The sequence below is a fragment of the Pan troglodytes genome, chromosome 8, assembly GCF_028858775.2.
Source record: "Pan troglodytes isolate AG18354 chromosome 8, NHGRI_mPanTro3-v2.0_pri, whole genome shotgun sequence".
In the NCBI taxonomy this organism is placed as follows: Eukaryota; Metazoa; Chordata; class Mammalia; order Primates; family Hominidae; genus Pan; species Pan troglodytes.
In genome coordinates this window covers 125,795,681-125,817,297 of record NC_072406.2, presented here as the reverse complement: position 1 = coordinate 125,817,297, position 21,617 = coordinate 125,795,681, and the positions used below count along the sequence as shown (strand labels likewise).

Sequence of the window (21,617 nt, the reverse complement as noted above, 5' to 3'; positions counted from 1 at the left end):
ACGTCTTGACAAAAATACATTTTAAAAAGCATATGGTTTAAAAGCATTTTATCAAAAAAAGGATACTGACAAATGTTTATTAATGCTTAATTATCTTTTCTGGAACATTTTGAGTTAAACAGACTGCCTCTAAACAGAAGAAGAGCAAATTTAATTTACAACTGTTTGAGAAGTTTGGGTACAAGTTTTTTGGTGTACTTCCCAGAAACTAAAAAAATTAAATACCTTTAAGGCGGAATAATAATTCCTTTTGTAAGTTAGATAATTGCCAATTCTTCCAACATAATTAAGGAAAGACCTAATCAAGTTGTCATTTTTTGGTCCAGAACTCAGAAGGAATTCAAAGAATTAAGTGACATGACTGTAACAAAACTCCTACCATCTCATGTATTTATTCATGATTTCTCAGTGCATCTTATCTCTAAAAATGAAAAATAGGAAAAAGAGGTAATATCAAATTCTTTCTTATTCCAGCAATAAGTATTATTTGTCCATTTCTTTAGAAACTAACTTATTAAGAGCCCCTTCATTCCATTATAAGTTGAAACTTCAATGCAATTTCTATTTAATAATTATTTTGATGAATGACAATTTAATAATATCAATGATATATTAACATTTATTTTTCAGATCAATTGTGAATTCATTAAAGCTGAAACAGTAACTTAGTCTAGGAGAACTTTCTTTTAATACTCATGATATCTAGAAAACTGTCTTAAAATTTATATGGATACACATATGCATACGTGTATATGTTACATAGGTATATGATGTGGTGTGATCAATAAGACTTTCAAGCAACTAAATCTATTACATCAGAAGAAAATGTGGAGGAAAAGAGAATGAAAAAACCAAGTCTGAAGGGAAAAAAGACATATAAAAGTTCTAGCTGTTACAGGAGAGCTGTTCATGTATTCTTTTAATGGATAAAGGTGGTTATAAAATCACTATGGATGTAGATTCCACTGGGTACATTTAAAGAAACGACTTTGAAATGTCAGTATTTACAACACACCATTTATTTTAATAATTTCTGGGAAGTACATCAAAAGGCTTTGCTGAGCTGGAGTCCTGTGTATTAGTCTGTTCTTAAACTGACTTACAAAATGATTATTAAATGATTCTCGTTTCTTTCACTTGTAGACAACTTGCTGAAGTCAGATACTCAAAAAGGGTTCGGAAGAGTGAAATATTATTACATTTTTTGCCACTATCTTGACAAAAATGTGTATGTTACCTTAAAATATACACACAGCTTTATATTATTTTGAGCACATATAAGCAAAGGCATTTGAAGACCATTGCTCTAAGGGGCTTTCCTTGGGGAGTAAGTTGGCCTGCACCGATTTCTCATGGTTTTGGAAAGTTCCAGGAGTCAGAACTGTATTTTCTGGTCATTTCATTGGATATTCTTGACTCTATCTGGCAAACAACAGAATCTGGGTCCACAGTGTTGGGGTTCTCCCACTTTTCCAAGTCCTATGTTGGATGATATGGCCCAAGGTCTGCTCTGGGGTGTTGGGAGCCTGGCTGCCCATCCCCACCAGCTCTTCCCCTCCTGAGTACTGCCTGGGAGCACTCCCTAACCTCGGCCTTTATCCCTCTCTCTATCTTTCCCAGTAGGACTTGGCTTAGGGAATCCAAAGAAGTGTGATGTGTCTGACTCCTGCTGCCTTCTGTCTCTCAAGAAGTTCCACTCACTGTCCATCCATGATCAAGGTTAAGGGAGGGTTGGGGTTCCTCCATGTCCTTACAGCCCTACTTTTATTTTTTATTAAAAAAAAAAACAAACTTGTTTTTTTGAGACAGAGTCTCACTCTGTTGCCCAGGCTGGAGTGCAGTGGTGCAATCATGGCCCACTGCAGCCTCGATCTCCTGGGCTCAAGTGATCCTCCTGCCTCAGCTTCCCAAGTACCCAGACTACCAGCATGCGCCACCACACCCAGCTAATTTTCTTATCTTTTTTTGTAGAGACGGGGCTCTCACTGTGTTGTCTAGTCTGGTCCCAAACTCCTGGGCTCAAGCGATCCTCCCTCCTTGGCCTCTCACAGTGCTGAGATTACAGGTGTAAGCCACTGCACCAAGCTAGCCCGACTTTTAAATGGGAAGCACACAGCAGAATCTTTAAGTGAGTGGTGCTGGCATTGTTTAGTTTCTCATCTTAGCTTTACCATTTACTAACTATCAGCAAAAAGGCAAGCTATTCAACCTCACAGCACCTCAGTTTCCCTACCTGACAAATGGTGATCACAATAAAACTAAATGTGCAATTATGTAGACTAAATGCAATAATACCAAGCAGGCATACAAGAGTTTAATCAATGAAGCTATTATATTATTAAATGCAAAATTTAGAATTTTAAAAGTGAGCTCAAGAAATGGAAAGGTAGGAACTAATGAACAGGATGCAATCTCCTTTCCATCAGTGCAATGCCTCAGGAGACACAGGGTGGGCGTGAGTCACCCTAAAACCTCCTGTCCCTCAGCCCTTGGATTCTGTGTTGTCAAACTTGTTCCCCTGGCAGCAGCAGCCCAGGCTCTGTTCTGAAGGTGCCTGCAAATCACCTCTAATGAGAACAGCCCCTGATACCTAGGAACTGCTACCAGACACTCAGCCGCTGAGCAGGAGACTCCCAGTGGTTGCTTTTGTCCATTCCTGGGCTTGGCCCACAGACAACAGGGTGCACGTGAGGACACTAGTGTTGCTACGTACAGCTAGCAAGAACCTGTGCAAACCTCATGCTCAGCATGAACCTCCTTCCCTGAATGTCCCCCTCCCCATGGGTGGGTGGAGATGGCAGAGGCATGGCAGGCTGACGTGGTCCAGGGTCCCTGATTAAGCAAACTTACCTGAAGAGGGACGGTACAAACGAGGACCGGTCTGGCTTAGCATCCACTGAATCTTCATTTGCTGAATCCTCAACCCCCTGCTCTTCAATACAGCCCTGATCATCTGCCATCTGGGAAGAGACAAAAAAAGCCACAAGGTCAGTGGCATCACTGATACTGTGATATTTTTAAATGACACTCATTAGGTGATACAGTTTTCCATTACGCCTAGGGGTGAGAAGTTTTGCATATTTAAGCTTCAGGGTTACCGCCCCATTAATGCATTCAAATATGTGAATATGCTTACATCCCAGAGACTACATATATGGCAACAAAGAAAACAAAGTCCTTGCCCTCAGGGAGCTTCTAATCCAGTAACCACAATTTTGTTGTATGTTCACTGCATACAAGAAACAGTGGAAGGTCTGTCAAGGTTTACAACAATGAAAATTTCCCCCTAAATTCCTAGCAGGTCACAAAGTGCTCATACGCAATTCAAAAGCAGCGACAACCTGGGGTATTAGGCTCTCTTTCTATGTCAGATGCTTTTACACGGTTCTACACAAAATAGATTTCCATCAAATTACATTCCAGCTTGAGAATTTTCAAGAGATCCCCATTAACTAGAAGTACAAATCTAAAGCCATCTCCTTGGATTTTAAGGCCCTTTCTGATCTAGTCTGGGAATCAGCATACTATGGCCCAACACTTGTTTCAGTAAATAGAGTTGTACTAGAAAACAGCCATGTCCATTCATTTATGTATTGCCTATGGCTGTTTCCTCTCTACGAGCAGAGTTGAGTGATGGCCACAAAGCCAAAAATATTTACTACCTGGCCCTTTCCACCCCCACCCTCTGCCTTCATTTCCCGCATAGCCTTCGTATGTGGCTTGTTTATTTGCACTCTGCTGTTTGGCTCCTATAAGACAATATAAGTTCATCATGGCAGAGGTAGCTGGAACACAGAAGGTGCTTACTAAAATATTTAACTGAATGGAAGGCTGGATGAAACACACACCCTAAGGGGAAAGAATTAGCTAAAGGTGATGTGGCTGGCCCAAGGCAGAGCCAGTATTAGAATCATTTTTTTTTTTTTGTCTTTGAGATGGAATTTTGCTCTTGTTGCCCAGGCTGGAGTGCAATGGTGTGATCTCCGCTCACTGCAGCCTCCGCCTCCCAGGTTCAAGTGATTCTCCTGCCTCAGCCTCCCGAGTAGCTGGGATTACAGGTGCCCACCACCACGTCTGGCTAATTTTTTTTGGTATTTTTAGTGGAGACAGGGCCAGGCTGTTGGCCAGGCTGGTCTCAGACTCTGGCCTCCCAAAGTGCTGGGATTACAGGTGTGAGCCACTGCACCTGGCCAGTATTAGAATCACTTCTCCTAAATCAAGTCCCGTTTTCCTCCCCATGAAGGGATCAGGGATCAACTTTCAGGAATAAAGAGAAACTTCAGACTCCAATTTCTACCTGGTCCCAACTGTTACTAGAAAAGGGTCCTGATGCAGACCCCAAAAGAGGGTTTGGACCTCGCGCAAGAAAGAATTAAGGGTGAGTCCATAGAGTAAAGTGAAAGCAAGTTTATTAATAAGGTAAAGGAATAAAAGAATGGCTACTCCATAGGCAGAGCAGCAGCTTAGGCTGCTGGACTAGGGATACTCATAGTTATTTCTTGATTCTATGCTAAACAAGGGGTGGACTATTCACAAGTTTTCCAAGGAAGGGGTGGGAAATTCCAGGAACTAAGGAAGTTCCCCTTTTTAGACCATATAGCGTAGCTTCCAGACATTGCTATAGCATTTGCAAACTGTCATGGTGCTGGGGGGAGTGTCTTTTAGCATGCTAATGGCTTATAATTAGTGTATAATGAGCAGTGAGGGTGACCAGAGGTCACTCTTGTCACCATCTTGGTTTTGCTGGGTTTTGGCTGGCTTCTTTACTGCAACCTGTTTTATCAACAAGGTCTTTATGACCTCTATCTTCTGCTAACCTCCTACCTCATCCTGTGACTAAGAATGCCTTAACCTCCTGGGAATGCAGCCCAGTAGATCTCAGTCTTATTTTACCCAGCCCCTATTCAATATGGAGTTGCTCTGGTTCAAATGCCTCTGATATAATCCCTGAGCAACTTCACTGAGCAGGCCGCGGTTGTCAGGTGCAGTTCTGTATTCCAGTTAGGGCTCACCCAGGGATGCTGTCATTAAGTTGGAAAACAAGAAGGCATCTACTTTACAGAATATTTTGTGCCGCTGAGCACAAGTAATAACTTTTGGAGGTGGGGAGAAGGAATGCAGTTCAGAAGGAGGTGTCCAAGGAGGCAAAGTGACAACCCAGTGGCCTTGCACTCCGAATGGCATTATGGTGTCACCTTCCAGCTTATCTGAGGGTGAACTGGGAAGAGGGGAGGGAGCTAAGAAGGGAAAGTCCTACTGCCAGGTCTCTACAATGACCATGGGAAGTCAGATGGTCACCTTGTTTCTCAACACATCATGGGCCTCCCTTCATCATCACCAATGTGTTTCTGGTTGGGAGGCAGATTTTTCAGATTAGAACCCAAAGTTTCTCAAAAATGGAGATAACTCACAGAGGAGATAAGCATAAGGCCACACATGCAGAAAATACCTGATAGCCTCTCTTGTCTCCTTTACATAGACTTAGTTACTTTCCAATATAGACTGTTATTAACACAATACACACTCACATATTTTCAAAACTAGTAAGTCAAAGTTTTAAAAAAATCCACCAGACAAAGACACTAACTTTGATATGTGGTGTTAATCAAGTTGGCCCTTTTGCTAAAGTTAATCTTAAAGGCTCAATCTAGGGTATATGATGACAACACAATATAACCACTATTTTTAAAAGAAAGAAGAAATGTCAGTGTGATAGCGGAATAGGAGGTTCCAGTTTTCATTCTTATATAGAAATACTGATTTTGGCAACTACACCTATGGACAAGAATACTTTTGTGAGGCCACAGGAGTCCACTGAGAGGTTTCAGCACACTGGTGGAGCAAAAAATCGAAGAGTGGATGCATCAAAGAGTATAATAAGAGCAGCTCACTTTACCCACATCACCCCTCCCCTAAGGTGGCACAGCTCAGTTCCAAGAGAGGTCCCTCCAGCTCACAATTCTCCCATGGGGGAAGTGAGAGTGAAGTGAGCACTCAGCTTTCCCAGCCCAAAAGGATGTTGTCTAGGAGACCCACTTCTGTTTCATCCCACCCAGAACACTGAGGGGAATAGTATGGCTGAATCGTCTGGGGCAGCCAGGAGCAAGGAGAAGCAGCAGCAGGAGTGCAAATAGTGTATGGTTATCAAAAGCTGGCTATAGATTCTGCTACCCAGCTCATGGATGCTACCCTAAGTCCCTCCCATAAACCCTGCAGGACAACTGGCCTATGTACCCCTTCAACCAGCTGATATGTACCTCAGTGTACAACAGTCTGTACACAACCACAGACAATGCTTGGATCTCAACAGCAGGTAGGGATATTAGCAGCCAGCTCAACTTTGATGGATTGACAGAAGACATATAACTTTGAACATTTCAGGGTACTACCCTAAGGAATAAACAGGAGGCTTTTAGCACAAGGTCTGGCTTTGCAGGACTGAGAGAACACATATAATCCCAAAGAGGGAACAAGAGGTGTGGAGCAGGTATATCTAGAGAAAAAGTGTGAGAGATCCCCAGAATCTCTAGCTAAGCTCACTGGCAAAGGTCTTTCTCTCCTAAAGCCAGTCAATAAAGACGGGAAGAGGTGACTGCTTCTTCAAGTGTGAACACACAATGCGAGGCTTCAAAGAACACAAATAATCAAGGAAATATGATACCACCAAAGGAACAAAATAAAGCTCCAGTGGCTGATCCCAAAGAAATGGAGATCTATGAATTACCTGACAAAGAATCCAAAATAATCATCTTAAAAAAGCCCAGTGAGGAACAAGAGAGCAGACAGACAAATAAATGAAATCAGAAAAACAACAAATAAACAAAATGAGAAGTTCAACAAAGAAATAAAAACCAATAAATGAACGAAACAGAAATTATGGAGCTGAAGAATACAATGTCTGAAATAAAAAATTCAATTGAGAGTTTCAACAGTAGACTTGATCAAGCAGAAGAAAGAGTCAGTGAACTTGAAAACAGATCATTTGAAATTAATCAGTCAGAGGAACAAAAAGAAAAAGGAATGAAAAAGAGTGAAGAAACCTATGCAACTTATTGGACACCATCAAGTGAACCAATATATGCAGTATGGGTGTCTCAGAAGGAGCAAAGAGAAAAGGGTAGAAAGTTTATTTAAAGAAATTATGACAGAAAACTTCCCAAATCTGGAGAGGGAAAGGAACATCTAGATTCATGAAGCCCAAAGAACCCCAAACAGATTGAGCATAAATAGGTCTTCACTGAGACACATTACAATCACTGGTAAGAGTCAAAACAGATAAGGAGAAAATCTTGAAAGCAGCAAAAGAAAAGCAACTGATTTTTTTCCAAGATGGCAGATTGGAGGCATTGTTAGCATGCCTCTCTCACTTGGGAAGATAAAATAATGTGTAGAGATTCATGCTGTGTATTTTTTTCCAAGAAGCAACACAGGAACTTAATAGGAAAACTGAAAGAAACCATAGAGCCTTTGAAAGAAGTGGTGGGCTGCAGCCTATACTGTGAACCAGGTAGAAAATTCTAAGTCCCTGGAGTGTGAGGGGGATAAACTGTCTCTGGGACATACATTCCCACTGGAGAACTTGGCAATCCAGGCCACAGGGAAAGGTCTTAACCCTACCCAGCACTGAAGCTGATTTAGTGAGCACTGGGGAATACATGAGAAGGAATAGCATTGGGATGTGCATTGCATGTGCTCTCGGTCTCCAGCAGGGATAGAAGGAAGTCATTCCAGGTCCTACCTCACAGGTGACCTTGTGGACATCTTCCAGCTAACTCAGTAGTCTGTCATAGGTTGAGAGAGGTTCCCAAATGACATTTGTGATATAATCTCGAGTGACGATGAACCCCCTTGGCCAGAACGGAGGGGTGAGTGGGCAGTGGGTTATACTCACGAGCACAAGAGCTGGGTACCTTTGTTTCTCAGGCAGACCAGAAGGGGCGTGGCCTGAAAGCCATGGTATGTCTCAACTGGGAAGGCTTATGGCCTGGGGCAGTTTTGAGTTCTGAGAGCAGAATGCCTGGAACCTAGCTAGCTGCTACTAGTGGAACACTACCGGTGTGAGACCTACCTTGCCAAGTGCATGGGAACTGGGCAGAGCTTACTGTCACCTGCTACTCCCCACTCCCTGTGTGGACTTTCTGTGCAGCACAGGCAGTTGCGCTCCTCCCTGGAACATTACCCCTGCGGCAAGAGGACTGCCCTCTTATCCCCACTGGGGCCTCTGCTTGAGCCCACACATGGAGAGCCATAGCATGTACTTATGTGACCCAGCCCCCACCTGGCTTTGCCCCTTTACCCCCTACTCCATAGCTTAACACAAAGGACAGAAACTTTGGGAAGCTCTATGGCCTCACGCATTGTCTGAGACACCAGAGTACCTCACCTGGGTAACATAAGAAGCACAAATCCCACTGCTACCACCGCAGCTGGTGTTCTTTTCCAAGTGCCACTTCCTGCCTGGAGGCCAACCAACACAGTCCATTACAGCATCTGCTGGCAGAATAACATAGCACCCAGGAAGGAGAAAACTTACGCATGACCCCATCTGTCACCACTGCCTGCATTACCCCCAGCTAATCAGTAGGTCCTGAGTCTGTCCACATGACCAGTTCATTCCTACTATAGCTAGTGTGTGAGAAAGCCAACACACTAAGGCTATTTATAAGGAATCTCACAGAGTCTATGTCACTTCCCTGCCACCCCCATCAGAACAGATGCTGGTACCTACTGCTGGAAATTTGAGGGCAGGTCGCATCACTGGACCCCCTGCAGACATTCCCCGGCACTTTCCTGGAGTGTGGCAGCCCCACTAGGTGGCTAGACCCAGAGAAGCAGCAGCATTCACAACAGTCTGGCCCTCAGGGCTCCTACTCCTAGGGGAAGGGGGAGTGCACCACATCAAAGGAGTAACCCATGGGACAAAAGAATCCAGATGGCAAAGCTTGAGTCCCATAGCTTTCTGCTTGTGGGAAGTTTTTTTCAGCAGAGGCACAGGTGCAATGCTGAACTCAGAAGGGAAAGCCTGTGGCTCTACTACAACAGTCAGGCAGCCCTGGTGCTTGTGACAGGTCTTGGAGAAGGAGACTTTTCCTCCTCACCCACCACTGCAGCTACAGCTTGGGCTTCTCCCACAAGAGCGTGGCATGGGTGCATCTGTAGACAGCCTTTCTAGAACACTTCAGGGTGACTGCATCCTCATAGGACAAGTGCCCTCAAGGTTCAGGCTTGCATGAGGGGTAATTATAATCCCTTTCTACATGGAACATCAGTATTTCTGCAGCTGGAAAGTGGTGTCTGCCTGGTTTGAATGGACAGAACACTGGGTCAGGAGTGTGAATGGGAGGCAGTTTTTTCTCCTGCTGGCCTGGGAGGGGAGCTGGGGTAGCCCCTTCCTTCCCCCTGAAAAGACCTCAGTGTTTTTCACTGACAGCTTCTCCAGCCGCCTACGTCAAGGCTAGTACCTCTGCCCTCCATTAGGTATTGTATTTATCTACCTGTTTTAGGCACACCCAGTTTTTACCCAGGGACAACTCCCATACTGACTTGAAGCCTGAACTGTTCAACCCAGTAATACTGGAGGAATGAATGAATGAATGAATGAACAAATGAATAAATAAATAAGTGCACACCACTGGGGATGAGCTTCAGAGACTTTTGCCATTCCAACCCCACAAGAGACAGTCAACCTGCTCACACACCAAGCACATTGCTACTACATCTGAGAAAACCATCATACAAAGACTCTCTATAACCAAGGAACTTATACAGTCTTCACCGCCAAAAGCACCCAGAGCCAAATTAGGTTACAATAAGCTATAATCATTGAAGTCACATCCATAAGGTGGAAAAAAGGAAATTAGAAAGAAACGGTTGAATCAAAAATAAATTCAAAAATAATTAGAAGAAACAGTCTATCCAAATGAGAAGGAACCAGAAAAATAATTCTGGCAATATGACAAAACAGGGTTCTATAACACCCCCAAAAGATCACATTAGCTTTCCAGCAATGGATCCAAACTAAGATGAAATCTTGGAAATACCAAATAAAGAATCCAAATGGTTGATTATTAAGTTACCCAAGGAGATACAAGAAAAAGGTGAAAACCAATATAAAGAAAGTTTTTTTTTAAAAATTCAGGATATGAATGAAAATTTTTCTAAAGAGATAGATACTTTAGAGGAAAAAAAAAACAATCAGAACTTCTAGAAATGAAAGACACATTTAGGGAGTTACAAAACAAGTGGAAAGTTTTAACAACAGACTAGACCAAGTAGAATAAAGAATTTCAGAGCTCGAAGACAAGGCTTTTGAATAAACCCAGTCAGACAAAAATAAAGAAAAAATAACTAAAAGAAATGAACAAAGTCTCTAAGAAATATGAGATTATGTAAAATGGCCAAAGCTAAGAATCACTGGTGTTCCTGAGGGAGAAGAAAAAGTAAAAATTTTGGAAAATTTATTTGAGGGAATAATTGAGGAAGACTTCCCTAGCCTTGCCAGAGATTTAGACATCCAAATACAAGAAGGTCAAAGCCCTTCGGGGAGATTCACGGCAAAATGGACATCTCCAAGGCATACAGTCAACAGGCTATTACTAATGTCAACATGAAGGAAAGAATTCTAAGAGCAGTAAGACAGAAGTATCAGATAACCTACAAAGGAAAAGCTATCAGACTAACAGTAGACTTCTCAGCAGAAACCTTATAAGCCAGAAAGGATTGGGGCCCTATTTTTAGCCTCCTTAAACAGAATAACTCTCAGCCAAAAACGTTGTATACAGCAAAACTAAGTTTCATAAATGAAGGGGATATAGTCTTTCTCAGACAAGCACATGCTGAAGGAATTTGCCAGTACCAGATCAGCCCGACAAGAAATGCTAAAAGGAATTCTAAACGCTGAAATAAAAGGTCAATATGCAACAGAATAGAACCTCTCAAAAACACAAAACTCACAGGGCTTATAAAACAATAACACAATGAAAAAAACAAAGTATCCAGGTAACAATCAACATGATGATTGGGTCACACCTCAATATTAATGTTGAATGTACATGGCCTAATGCTCCACTTAAAAGATACAGATTGGCAGAATGGATTAAAAAAAAAATCATAAACCAAATGTCTGCTGTCTTCAAGAAGCTGAGCTAATTAATACAAAGGATTCTTATAGAATCAAGGTAAAGGGGTGGAAAAAGATACTCCACACAAATAGAAACCGAAAGCAAGCAGAAGTTGCTACTCTTATATCAGATAAAACAAACTTTAAAGAAAAACAGTTTACAAACAAAAAGACAAAGAAAGTATGATAAAAGGATTGACCCAACAGGAAGATATTATAACCCTAAATATATATGCACATAACTCTGAAGCTCCTAGATTCATAAAACAATTACCACTAGACCTAAGACAAGAGATAGACAGCAACATAATGATATTGGAGAACTTCAATACTCCACTGACAGCACTAGACAGATCACTGAGGCAGAAAGTCAACACAGAAACACTGAATTTAAACTACACTCCAGAACAAATGGACCTAACGGATAATTATAGAACATTCTACCCAAGAACTGCAGAATATACATTCTTCTCATCAGCATATGGAACATTCTCTAAGACAGACCATGTGATAGGCCACAAAATAAGTCTCAATTAATTTTTAAAAATGAAAATCATATCAAGTATCTTCTCAGACTACACCAGAATCAAACTAGAAATCGACTCCAAAAGAAACCCTCAAAACTATATAAAAACAAGGAAATTAAACAGTCTGCTCCTGACTGATTTTTGGGTTAACAATGAAATCAAGATGGAAATTTGAAAATTCTTCAAAACGAATGATAACAGTGACACACGTTATCAAAACCTCTGGGATACAACAGAAGCAGTGCTAAGAGGAAAGTTTGTGGTGCTAAATATCTACATCAAAAAGTCTGAAAGATGACAAATTGACAACCTAAAGTCACACCTCCTGGAACTAGAGAAGCAAGAACAAACCAAACCCAAAGCTAGCAGAAGAAAATAACAAAGATCAAGGCAGAATAAATGAAATTGAAACAAAAAATGCAAAAGATCAATGAAACAAAAAGTTGCTTCCTTGAAAAGATAAACAAACTCAGGGAACCATTAGCTAGATTTACCAATAAAAGAAGAGAGAACATTCAAATAAGCTAAATCAGAAATGAAGATGGAGGGCCAGGCACAGTGGCTCACACCCGTAATCCCAGCACTTTGGGAGGCTGAGGCGGGTGGATCATAGGTCAAGAGATTGAGACCATCCTGGCCAACATGGTGAAACCCTGTCTCTACTAAAAATACAAAAATTAGCTAGGCATGGTAGCACACGGCTGTAGTCCCAGCTCAGGAGGCTGAGGCAGGAGAATCGCTTGAACCCGGGAGGTGGAGGTTGCAGTGAGCCAAGATCGCGCCACTGCACTCCAGCCTGGGTGACAGAGCGGGACTCTGTCTCAAAAAGAAAGAAAGAAAGAAAGAAAGAAAGAAAGAAATGAAGATGGAGACATTACAATAATGTCTTTGTAGTAACTTGGATGGAGCTGGAGGCCATTATTCTAAGTGAAGTAAGTCAGGAATGGAAAACCAAATATCTGTGTTTTCACTTGTAAGTGGAAGCTAAGCTATGAGCATGCAAAGGCATTCAGATTGGTATAATGGATACTGGAGACTCAGAAGAGGGGAGAGTGGGAGGAGGATGTGGGATTTTTAAAAACTACATATTGGGTGCAATGTACACTACTTGGGTTACAGGTGCACTAAAATCTCAGACTTCACCGCTACACAATTAATCCATGTAACCAAAATCTACTTGTACTCCAAAAGCTATTGATATATATGTGTGTGTATGTACATGTACATACACACACACACATGCACACACACACACGGAAAAGCACCTCATTACATACAAAGAAATGTCCATAAGACCATCTGGTGGATTTCTCACCAGAAACCTTGCAGGCCTGGAAAGAGTGGGATAATATAATCAAAGTGCTAAAAGAAAGAAACTGCCAACCACAAATATTATATCCAGCAAAGCTGTCCTTCAGAAGAAAAGATAAATACTTTTCTGAGACACATGAAAATGACAGTGTCCATCACTACTAGACCTGCCTTACAAGAAATGCTAAAAGGAATACTTCAGGTTGAAATGAAAGGACATTCTTTAAACTCACTGGTAAAAGTAAGTGTATAGTCAAATCCAGAATATGCGAATAATTTACAGGTGGTCTTTGACTTACAATGGTTTTACTTAAGATCTTTTGTCTTTCCAATGCTGCAAAAGCAAAACACATCATGTAGAAACCATACTTCAAGTAACCATACACCCATCCTGTTTTTACTTTTAGTACAGTATTGATAAATTATATGAGATATTCAACACTTTATTATTAAATAAGCTTTGTATTAGATTCTCATGCCCAGCTGTAGGCTAATGTGATATAAGCATGTTTAAGACAGGCTAGGCTAAGCTCTGAAATTCAATAGATTAGTTGCATTAAAGGCATTTTTAGCTTATGATATTTTCAACTTACATTGGGTTTATAGGGATGTAAACCCATCATAGGTTGAGGAGCATCTGTATTAGTTGTGCATAAATCACTTTGAACTCTACTAAAGTTAAAAGACTAAAGTATTAAAAACAACTCTAGCTTCAATAACCATAGCTATATAGTTGTTAATAGATATACAATATAAAGAAATGTAAACTGTGACATCAATAACATAAAACATGGAAGGAGAGAATAAAACTGCAGAATTTTTGAATGTGCGTGAAGTTAAGTTGTTGCTATGGTCTGCATGTTTACGTACCCCCCAAAATTTACACATTGAACTCTATTCACCAATGTCATGGTATTAGGAGGTGGGGCATTTGGGGTATGATTAGGTCAAAAGGGTAAAGCTCCATAAATGGGATTAGTACTTTTATATAAAGAGAGCTGCCCTGCCCTATCTACCATGTGATAAGATATAATAAATGAACAAGGAAATGAAACTTCGCTATACACTGATGCTGTTAGCACTTTGATCTTCAACATGCCAGCCTCCAGAACTACAAGAAATATATTTCTGTTGTTTATAAGCTACCCAGTTTAGGGTATTTTGTAATAGCATCCCAAATGGACTAAGTTGTTATCAACTTAGAATAGAACGTTATAAGATGTTTTGTGTAAGCCTCATGGTAATAACAAAGCAAAAACCTGTAGTAGATATGCAAAATATATACAGAAAAGAAACAAAGCATATCACTACAAAAAATGATCAAATCACATGGGAGGGAAGCAAGAGAGGAAGAGAGAAACAGATGAACTATAAAACAGTCAGAAAACAATCACAAAATGGCAACAGTGAGCCCTTTACCTATCAATAATTTCTTTAAATGTAAATGGATTAAGTTATCCAATCAAAATACATACAGTGACTAAATAGAGTAAAAAAATAAGATCCAACTACATGATATTTACAAGAGACTCACTTTAGATTTAAGGACACACATAGGCTAAAAGTGAAGGGATATAAAAAGATAATCCATATGAATGGTAACCAAAAGAGAGCAGGGGGGGCTATACTTATATCAGACAAAATAGACTAAAGTAAAAAACTTTCGAGATAAAGAAGGTCATTATATTGTAACTATAGATATCAATTTACCAAAGACATAACAACTGTAAATATATATGCATCAACATTAGCACACCTAAATATATAAAACAAGTATTAATAGAACTACAGAAAGAAATAGCAATAGATAAGAGTAAGGGACTTCAAAACCTCACTTGCAACTATGGATATTTCATCCAAATGGAAAATCAATTAGGAAACAGTGGATTTGAACAACACTAGTCCAAATGGACCTAACAGACATATATACAACATTTCATCCAACAGCAGCAAAATACACATTCTTCTCAAGTGTACACAACATTCTCCAAGATGGATCATATGCTAGGCTACAAAACAAGTCTTAATTAATTTAGGAGGATTAAAGTCATATCATGTATCTTTTCTGACCACAAATGGTATAAAAGTAGAAATCAGTAACAGGAGAGAAATTAGAGAATTCACAAATATGTGGAAATTAAGCAACACACTGCTCTTCTTTGAGCCAGAACAACAAAACTAGAAAACACTGATGAAAGAAATTAGACATAAATAAATGGAAAGATATTCCATGTTCATAGATCGTAAGAATTAATATGTTAAAATGTCCATGCTGCTCAAATTGATCACTGAACAGATTCAATGCAATCCCTATCTAAATTCCAATGGCATTTTCACAGACATATAAAAAAATTATAAAATTCATATGTAGCTACGAAAGACCCTAAATAGCCAAAGCAAACTTGAGCAAGAGCAAAGCTAGAGGCATCACATTTCCTCACTTCAAATTATATTACAAAGCTATAGTAATCAAAACCGTATGATACTGGCATAAAGCAGACACATGGAGCAACGGAACAGAATAGAGAGTCTGGAAATAAACCCACACATTACAGTCAACTAATTTTTGACAAGGGTGCCAAAAATATTCAATATGGAAAGGATAGTCTCTTCAATAAATGGTGTTGGGAAAATTGGATATCCACATGCAAAAGAATAAAACTAGACTCTTATTTCACACCATACAAAAAAATCAACTCAAAATGGATTAAAGACTTCAACATAAGACCTGAGACCTTAAAACTGCTAGAAGAAAACATAGGGAGAAAGCTCTTTGACATTGGTCTTGACAATGAGTTTTTGCATATGATGCTAATGCACAGGCAACAAAGGCAAAAATAAACAAGTGGGATTACACCAAACTAAAAAGCTCTGCATAGCAAGGAAACAATACAAAAAACGAAAAAGCAACCTATGGAATGGGAGAAAATATTTACAAACCATATATCTGAAAAGGGGTTAATATCCAAAATACACAAGGAACTCACACAACAGAATAGCAAAAAAAAAAAAAAAAAAAAAAACTAATTAAAAAAATGGGCAAAGAACCCAAATAGACATTTCTCTAAAGACATACAAATGGGCAACAGGTATATGAAAAGGTGCTCAATGTTCCTAATCATCAGGGAAATGCAAAGCAAAACCACAATAAGATATCATCTCCCAACTGTTAGGATAGCTATTTTATATGTGTGTGTGTGTGTGTGTATACACATACACATATGCATATATAATGTGTATGTGTATGTATATATGTGTGTGTGTATAAAGGTAAGTGTTAGCAAGGATGTGAAAACAAGGGAACTCTTCTATACTGTTGGTGGGAATATAAATTGGTACAGCCATTATGGAAAACTGTCTAGAGGTTTCTCAAAAAATTGAAACTAGAAATCACATATGATCCAATAATCTCACTTCTGGCTATATATCTAGAGAAACTGAAATCAGGATCTCAAAAAGATACCTGCACTCCCACATTCACTGTAACATTATGGAAACAATCTAAATGTCCATCAGTGAATGAATAGATAAAGAATATGTGGTATACACACACAATGGAATATTATTCTGCCATAAAAAAAGAAGGAAATCCTGCCATCTGTGACAAGATGGATGGACCTAGAGAGCATTACGCTAAGTGAGATAAGCCAGACACAGAAAGACAATTACTGTATGATCTCACATCTATATGGAATCTAACAGAGTCAAACTCATACAAGTGGAGAATAGAATGGAGGTTGTCAGAGGTTGGGGGTGGGGGCAGCGAGGAAGAAATGGGGAAGTGATAGTCAAAGGGTACACAGTTTCAGTTGTGCAAGATGAATAAATTCTAGAGATCTCCTATATAGCATAGTGCCCATAGCTAACAATACTATATGGTATACTTACAATTTGCTAAAAGGGTAGATCTTATGGTGAATGTTCTTGCCACACAAAAAATACTAGTTTTGGCCAGGCGTGGTGGCTCACACCTGTGATCCCAGCACTTTGGGAGGCTGAGGCAGGCGGATCACAAGGTCAAGAGATTGAGACTATCCTGGCCAACATGGTGAAACCCCATCTCTACTAAAAATACAAAAATTAGCTGGGCATGGTGGCGCACGCCTGTAGTCGCAGCTATTTGGGAGGCTGAGGCAGGGGAATCGCTTGAACCCGGGAGGCAGAAGTTGCAGTTAGCCGAGATTGCGCCACTGCACTCCAGCCTGGTGACACATTGAGACTCCACCTCAAAAAATAGTAGTAATAAAAATAATAGTAATAATAGCATTAAACGGTGTGGGAGGAAACTTTAGGAGGTGGTAGCTTTGTTGAGGTGGTGATGATTTCATGGGTGTATCTATGCTTATCTCCAAACTTGGTAGGTATGCATGCATTAACTATGCCTAGCTTTTTATATTTCAACTATACCTTAATAAAGTGGTTTTGAAAAAGGGGAAGACCCTAAGCAAAATGGCTCCAAAGAAAGCCAAGCCTTTGTTTTGATATTATTGGGACTGCTGAGACTTTTGGAGACTCTTCTTCATTCATTCAATGGATATTTACTAGAAGTTAGGAATTAGGGATATACTTTTGAGCAAATTGACCTGGTCCTGCCATGTTGAGAAACAGACATGAAAAAAAGGATGGCGTCTAGTTTGAAATGCAACTGTGGTGTATGCCTTGAGGGTGAACAATCTGTAGCCATACCAGGGAAACTCGAGAGCCTCACAGAAATTAGGGAAACTTCTCAGGGGAGGAAATGTCTGACCTGAGAACTGAAAAGGGGGAAGCAGAGAGGGTAGGTGGGAGCGACGCAGGCAGAGAGAACTGTGCACTCATTAAACATTTGAAATGTTCCACCAAAGGATGGGTATAGCTTAAACTCATCCTTCTCAGACACTAAGAGAGGGCTTTGGACTTAGCTACTGAGATGTAAAATTCAGGCTGATTTCTGTGGCTCAATGATGGGACGCTTTCTGGAACTTTCTCTCCAAACAGTAGGCCATTAGGTCTTCTGTCTGAAACCTACCGCATCCTTCTGGGTTGATGCTGAACACTGTCTGCAGTGACAGAAAGTGTCTCTTCTAACAATCCATGTCAGCAGTGGTGGGACTTGGCTCTTTCAAATCTGTAAAGCTAAACAATTAGTTATTTTCTTATTCCTATGAGACTGGGCTTGATTTTTGGAACCTCCAAAGAGCGATCATAGCCCAGGGTGGTAACCAAGTGGGGATGCCTGATCTCAGACACGTCATTTCAGTCAAACCAAGACCTGGTTTTGACCTCTTATTTCCTCCTTTCATCATCACAGTGCACCAAGAAAATCCAGACCTATCTCAGTTCTGCCAAGCTGTCCGGAGAGGGTACACATGGCATTATTTTCTCATATCTGTTCCCTTTTTAAGGTCCAGGCTGCAAAGAGCAGTCATTTGAGGGAGATTGCTTATCCCACTGTTAAATATGTCTAACTTCTCTTTAAATAAATTAATACATGAGACACTCAAAGCACTAACAATGATAGGCACATAGTAAGTCTTGGTTAGTCACTGTAACTCTTATTCTTACTATTAGCCACCAAGATTGTCACTGTTTGCAGACTGAGACCTCATCTTAATCATTTTTTTAATCATAGAAAAATGTCAGGTACATGGCAGGCACCAAATCCATTTTTCTTTATAAACCTAACTTAAATGTATTTTCAAATCCTTCAGCCCCTTCAATAAACTGCTGTCCAAACAGCAGAACCAAGGAGACCCAAGAGGGTGGTTGAGAACCCTGAGATCTGGGGCTGAATCAGTTCTTCCACATATTAGCCATGGGACCTCAGAAAAAGTGCTCGACCTCTCTAAGCCTCAGTTTCCTCATCTGTAAAATGGGAAAACAACAGTACCTATGTCACAGGTGGTTGGGAGGATGAATGAAACAATGCATGTAAAATGCTAGGTGGCACAATCTAAATAGTCAAGAAATATTCCCATTATCACCACTGCCCACGAGACTAAGATAATATGCAACTGTCAACCTTTGCTGATATTTAAAAACCACATCCATATTTTAAAAAGATTTTGTAGAGACTGAAAAAAAGTTCCTGTAGTGATTATTTCTAAACATGTTGAACAGGAGCCCACATGTTGGGGCAACTGGTACACAGCTGGGTAAGAAGTCACTGCCCAGCTATTGTCTGAACTTTTTACTTTCATGAAGGGGGAAATGGACTGCAGCTGCTTCCCCTGAAAAGTGACATCATACAATTTGTGACTCACTTCTTGCCCAAATAAAAATCTTCCTAAAGGGCACACAGAGAAGACCTGAAAACCTCCCCCTCTTGCCTCTAGCAGCTGGGAGGGGGAAAGGGAGGCTCTGCTGGGCACTCAAGCGCTCCGCTGTGTCACCCAAGGCTCATGGCACTGCTAGACCAGGGCCTTTACTTTGCTATTGCAGAAACTTTAGCTTCTTCAGAGACGTTAAGTAACCTGTCCAAAGCCACACAGTTTACAGGTGGCAGAAGGTGGACTGTGAATCTAGGCAATGGCGGTACCAAGGGTGAAGGTCAGGCCGGTGAGACCCAAAGGAGGAAATAGCCTGTAAGTTGAGACAACAGGGAGGGCCACGTCAACTAGCCCAGGAGCCCAGAAGTTCAAGAGTAAAGATCTGGAAATGATACACCCACAATCACCCACAAGTAATTTTACTGCTCCATAAACCGCAAAGCTGTCACCTGGAGCCTAACACTCCACACGTCTAAATGTCTCCTGCCTGGTTTCCACCTCCTCAAGGTCCCTCTAAGAGCCCTGCAGCAAGGACGCTCAGCTCCAGTGTACACAGACTTGACAGAGCCACTGCCGCGAAACGCGTACCATAATCAACTCTGTCTATCCCCGCCAACAGTCAGCGGGGATCACCGTGGTTCCCATTTAACAGGTCCCACCGCCGGCAGGCAAGGGGTGGGGACCGGAACGCAGGCAAAGGTGCCCTCGCTGTTAGCCGCTGTGCCAGATCACGAGCCCTCCTCTCCTAAATCTCGAATAGTACGAGGTGTCCCCCAGCCCCCCGGCTAGGAGGGAAGGGAGGACAAGCTGAGCAAGGCAAGCGATGGAGAGAGCGGAAAGGGCCCTCTTCCCAAAGTTTCAGCGCAGGCCGTCGGGGCCACTCAGTCCCACTCAACCAGGCTCCCCTAGACCACGCTGGGGGCGCAGGGGGGAACTAGGAAGCCGGCAGGAAGGAGGGAGGCAAGGCGCGCACGGCCGGCGGGCTGGAGAGGCGCCGGTCGAGGTGGGGGCTGCAGTTACCGTTCCCACGGCGGTAGGGCGGCTGGGGCTGGCACAGTCTCTCTCCGTCGCTCCGCAGCAAGGGTCTGGGGCCCCTTTAGCGAAAGCGAAACTAAAAGTCTCGGCGCCGCGGAGGGAGGAGCCGCCCTGGGAAGGGCAGGGCGGGGCTTGCGCCGCCCCTGGCTCGGGATAGTGCGCTCGGCAGGGGTGGAAGAGCCCAAAGCGACCCGTGCCCCCGCACGCATAGTCCCTGGAGGGCGCTCTCTGCAAAGCTGGCCGCGCGCTCTGCCAAGTTGGCCCCTCGCTCTACAAAGTTGAGCCCGCGCGCGGGAGAACGCGCACAGCAAAGTTTGCAGTTTCCCGGAACAGCCGAGCCGCCGCGGGTTGTTCCGGGAAAAAAATCAAATCTGCCAAACTGGCCGCGCTCCAAGTGATCCAAAGAGCGCAGACTTCGCGGCGGCGCTCAGTGATGGGGCGCTCGTGTGGTCACCTCCACTTCCCCGCCCCCAGTGTACACCTCGACCTGGGCCTTCGCATCAACTCGGAGACCCCTTTCCCATAGCCAGAGGCTCTCCCCTAGCGAAACCTGGATCCCAGCTGGAACTGCTGGCTTCCCCCCGGGGGACTCCACGCCTGCATGTGCATGCGTACCCCACAAGGCTGATCCGCTTCGGGCCCGCTGTGGCATCCACTGTGGTCTCCTAGACGTTGCTTTGCGGGGGCGCCCTCCTGCGCGCGTGGGCGTAGGACGCTCCCTCAGCTTTGAAGGAAGTACCCACCCAGCAGCCCAGCTTGCTGGTGGAGATGCTGCTCCTGGATCTTTCGGGAAATGTTTGTTGTGCGCCCCCGTGTGTCAGGGACTGGGTATGCGGCCGGGAGTCAGTCAAACACGGGACAGACTGAGCACTTCCACGGATTCTAGTTCACCCCAACCCCACAGCATACGCACACACACACACACACACACACACGGACACACGGATTCCAGTTCACCCTGACCCCACAACACACACACACACGCATTCCAGTTTACCCCGACCCCACAACACACACACACGGATTCAAGTTCACCCCGACCCCACAACACACCCACACACAAACACACAGATTCTAGTTCATGAAACCCACCACACACACGGATTCATACACACACACGCACCTAGTTCACCCTGACCCCACAACACACACACACACACACACACACACGTCTTTCTTCACCCTGGCTCAGGGAAGCAACTAAACTCAATCACACTGAGGTGTAAAATATCTGAGAAGAAATTGTAGTTTTATTCATGTCAGAGACACAGTATTTACTTTTAGGAACCACCAAATCCTTGCGTGAATGGAGTACATGCTTAGTGGTCGGATACCAGGCAAGAGCGCCATCTTCTCTTTTTGTTTGCTTGCTTTCCC

General features: G+C 42.3%; 1 protein-coding gene across 13 annotated transcripts in view; it reads right to left on the bottom strand.

Annotated features, from left to right (window-relative positions):
- The window catches only part of CASP7 (caspase 7), a 51,391-nt gene extending 30,345 nt beyond the window's left edge, over nucleotides 1-21,046 (bottom strand). For 2 of the 13 annotated variants that reach the window (XM_063782106.1, XM_063782104.1), the window contains exons 1-3: nucleotides 8,729-8,873; nucleotides 8,384-8,490; nucleotides 2,851-2,960 (exon numbers count right to left, since the gene is read on the bottom strand). In XM_063782106.1, the coding sequence (XP_063638176.1) occupies nucleotides 2,851-2,960; nucleotides 8,384-8,394 (121 nt within the window). In that variant the 5' untranslated portion in view covers nucleotides 8,395-8,490; nucleotides 8,729-8,873. Of the gene's footprint in view, nucleotides 1-2,850; nucleotides 2,961-8,383; nucleotides 8,491-8,728; nucleotides 8,874-19,793; nucleotides 20,576-20,855 lie in introns of those variants that run through there. The other 11 variants (XM_016919373.4, XM_063782105.1, XM_016919380.4 and 8 more) reach the window with 11 other exon arrangements.
- Nucleotides 21,047-21,617: the final 571 nt, after the last annotated feature.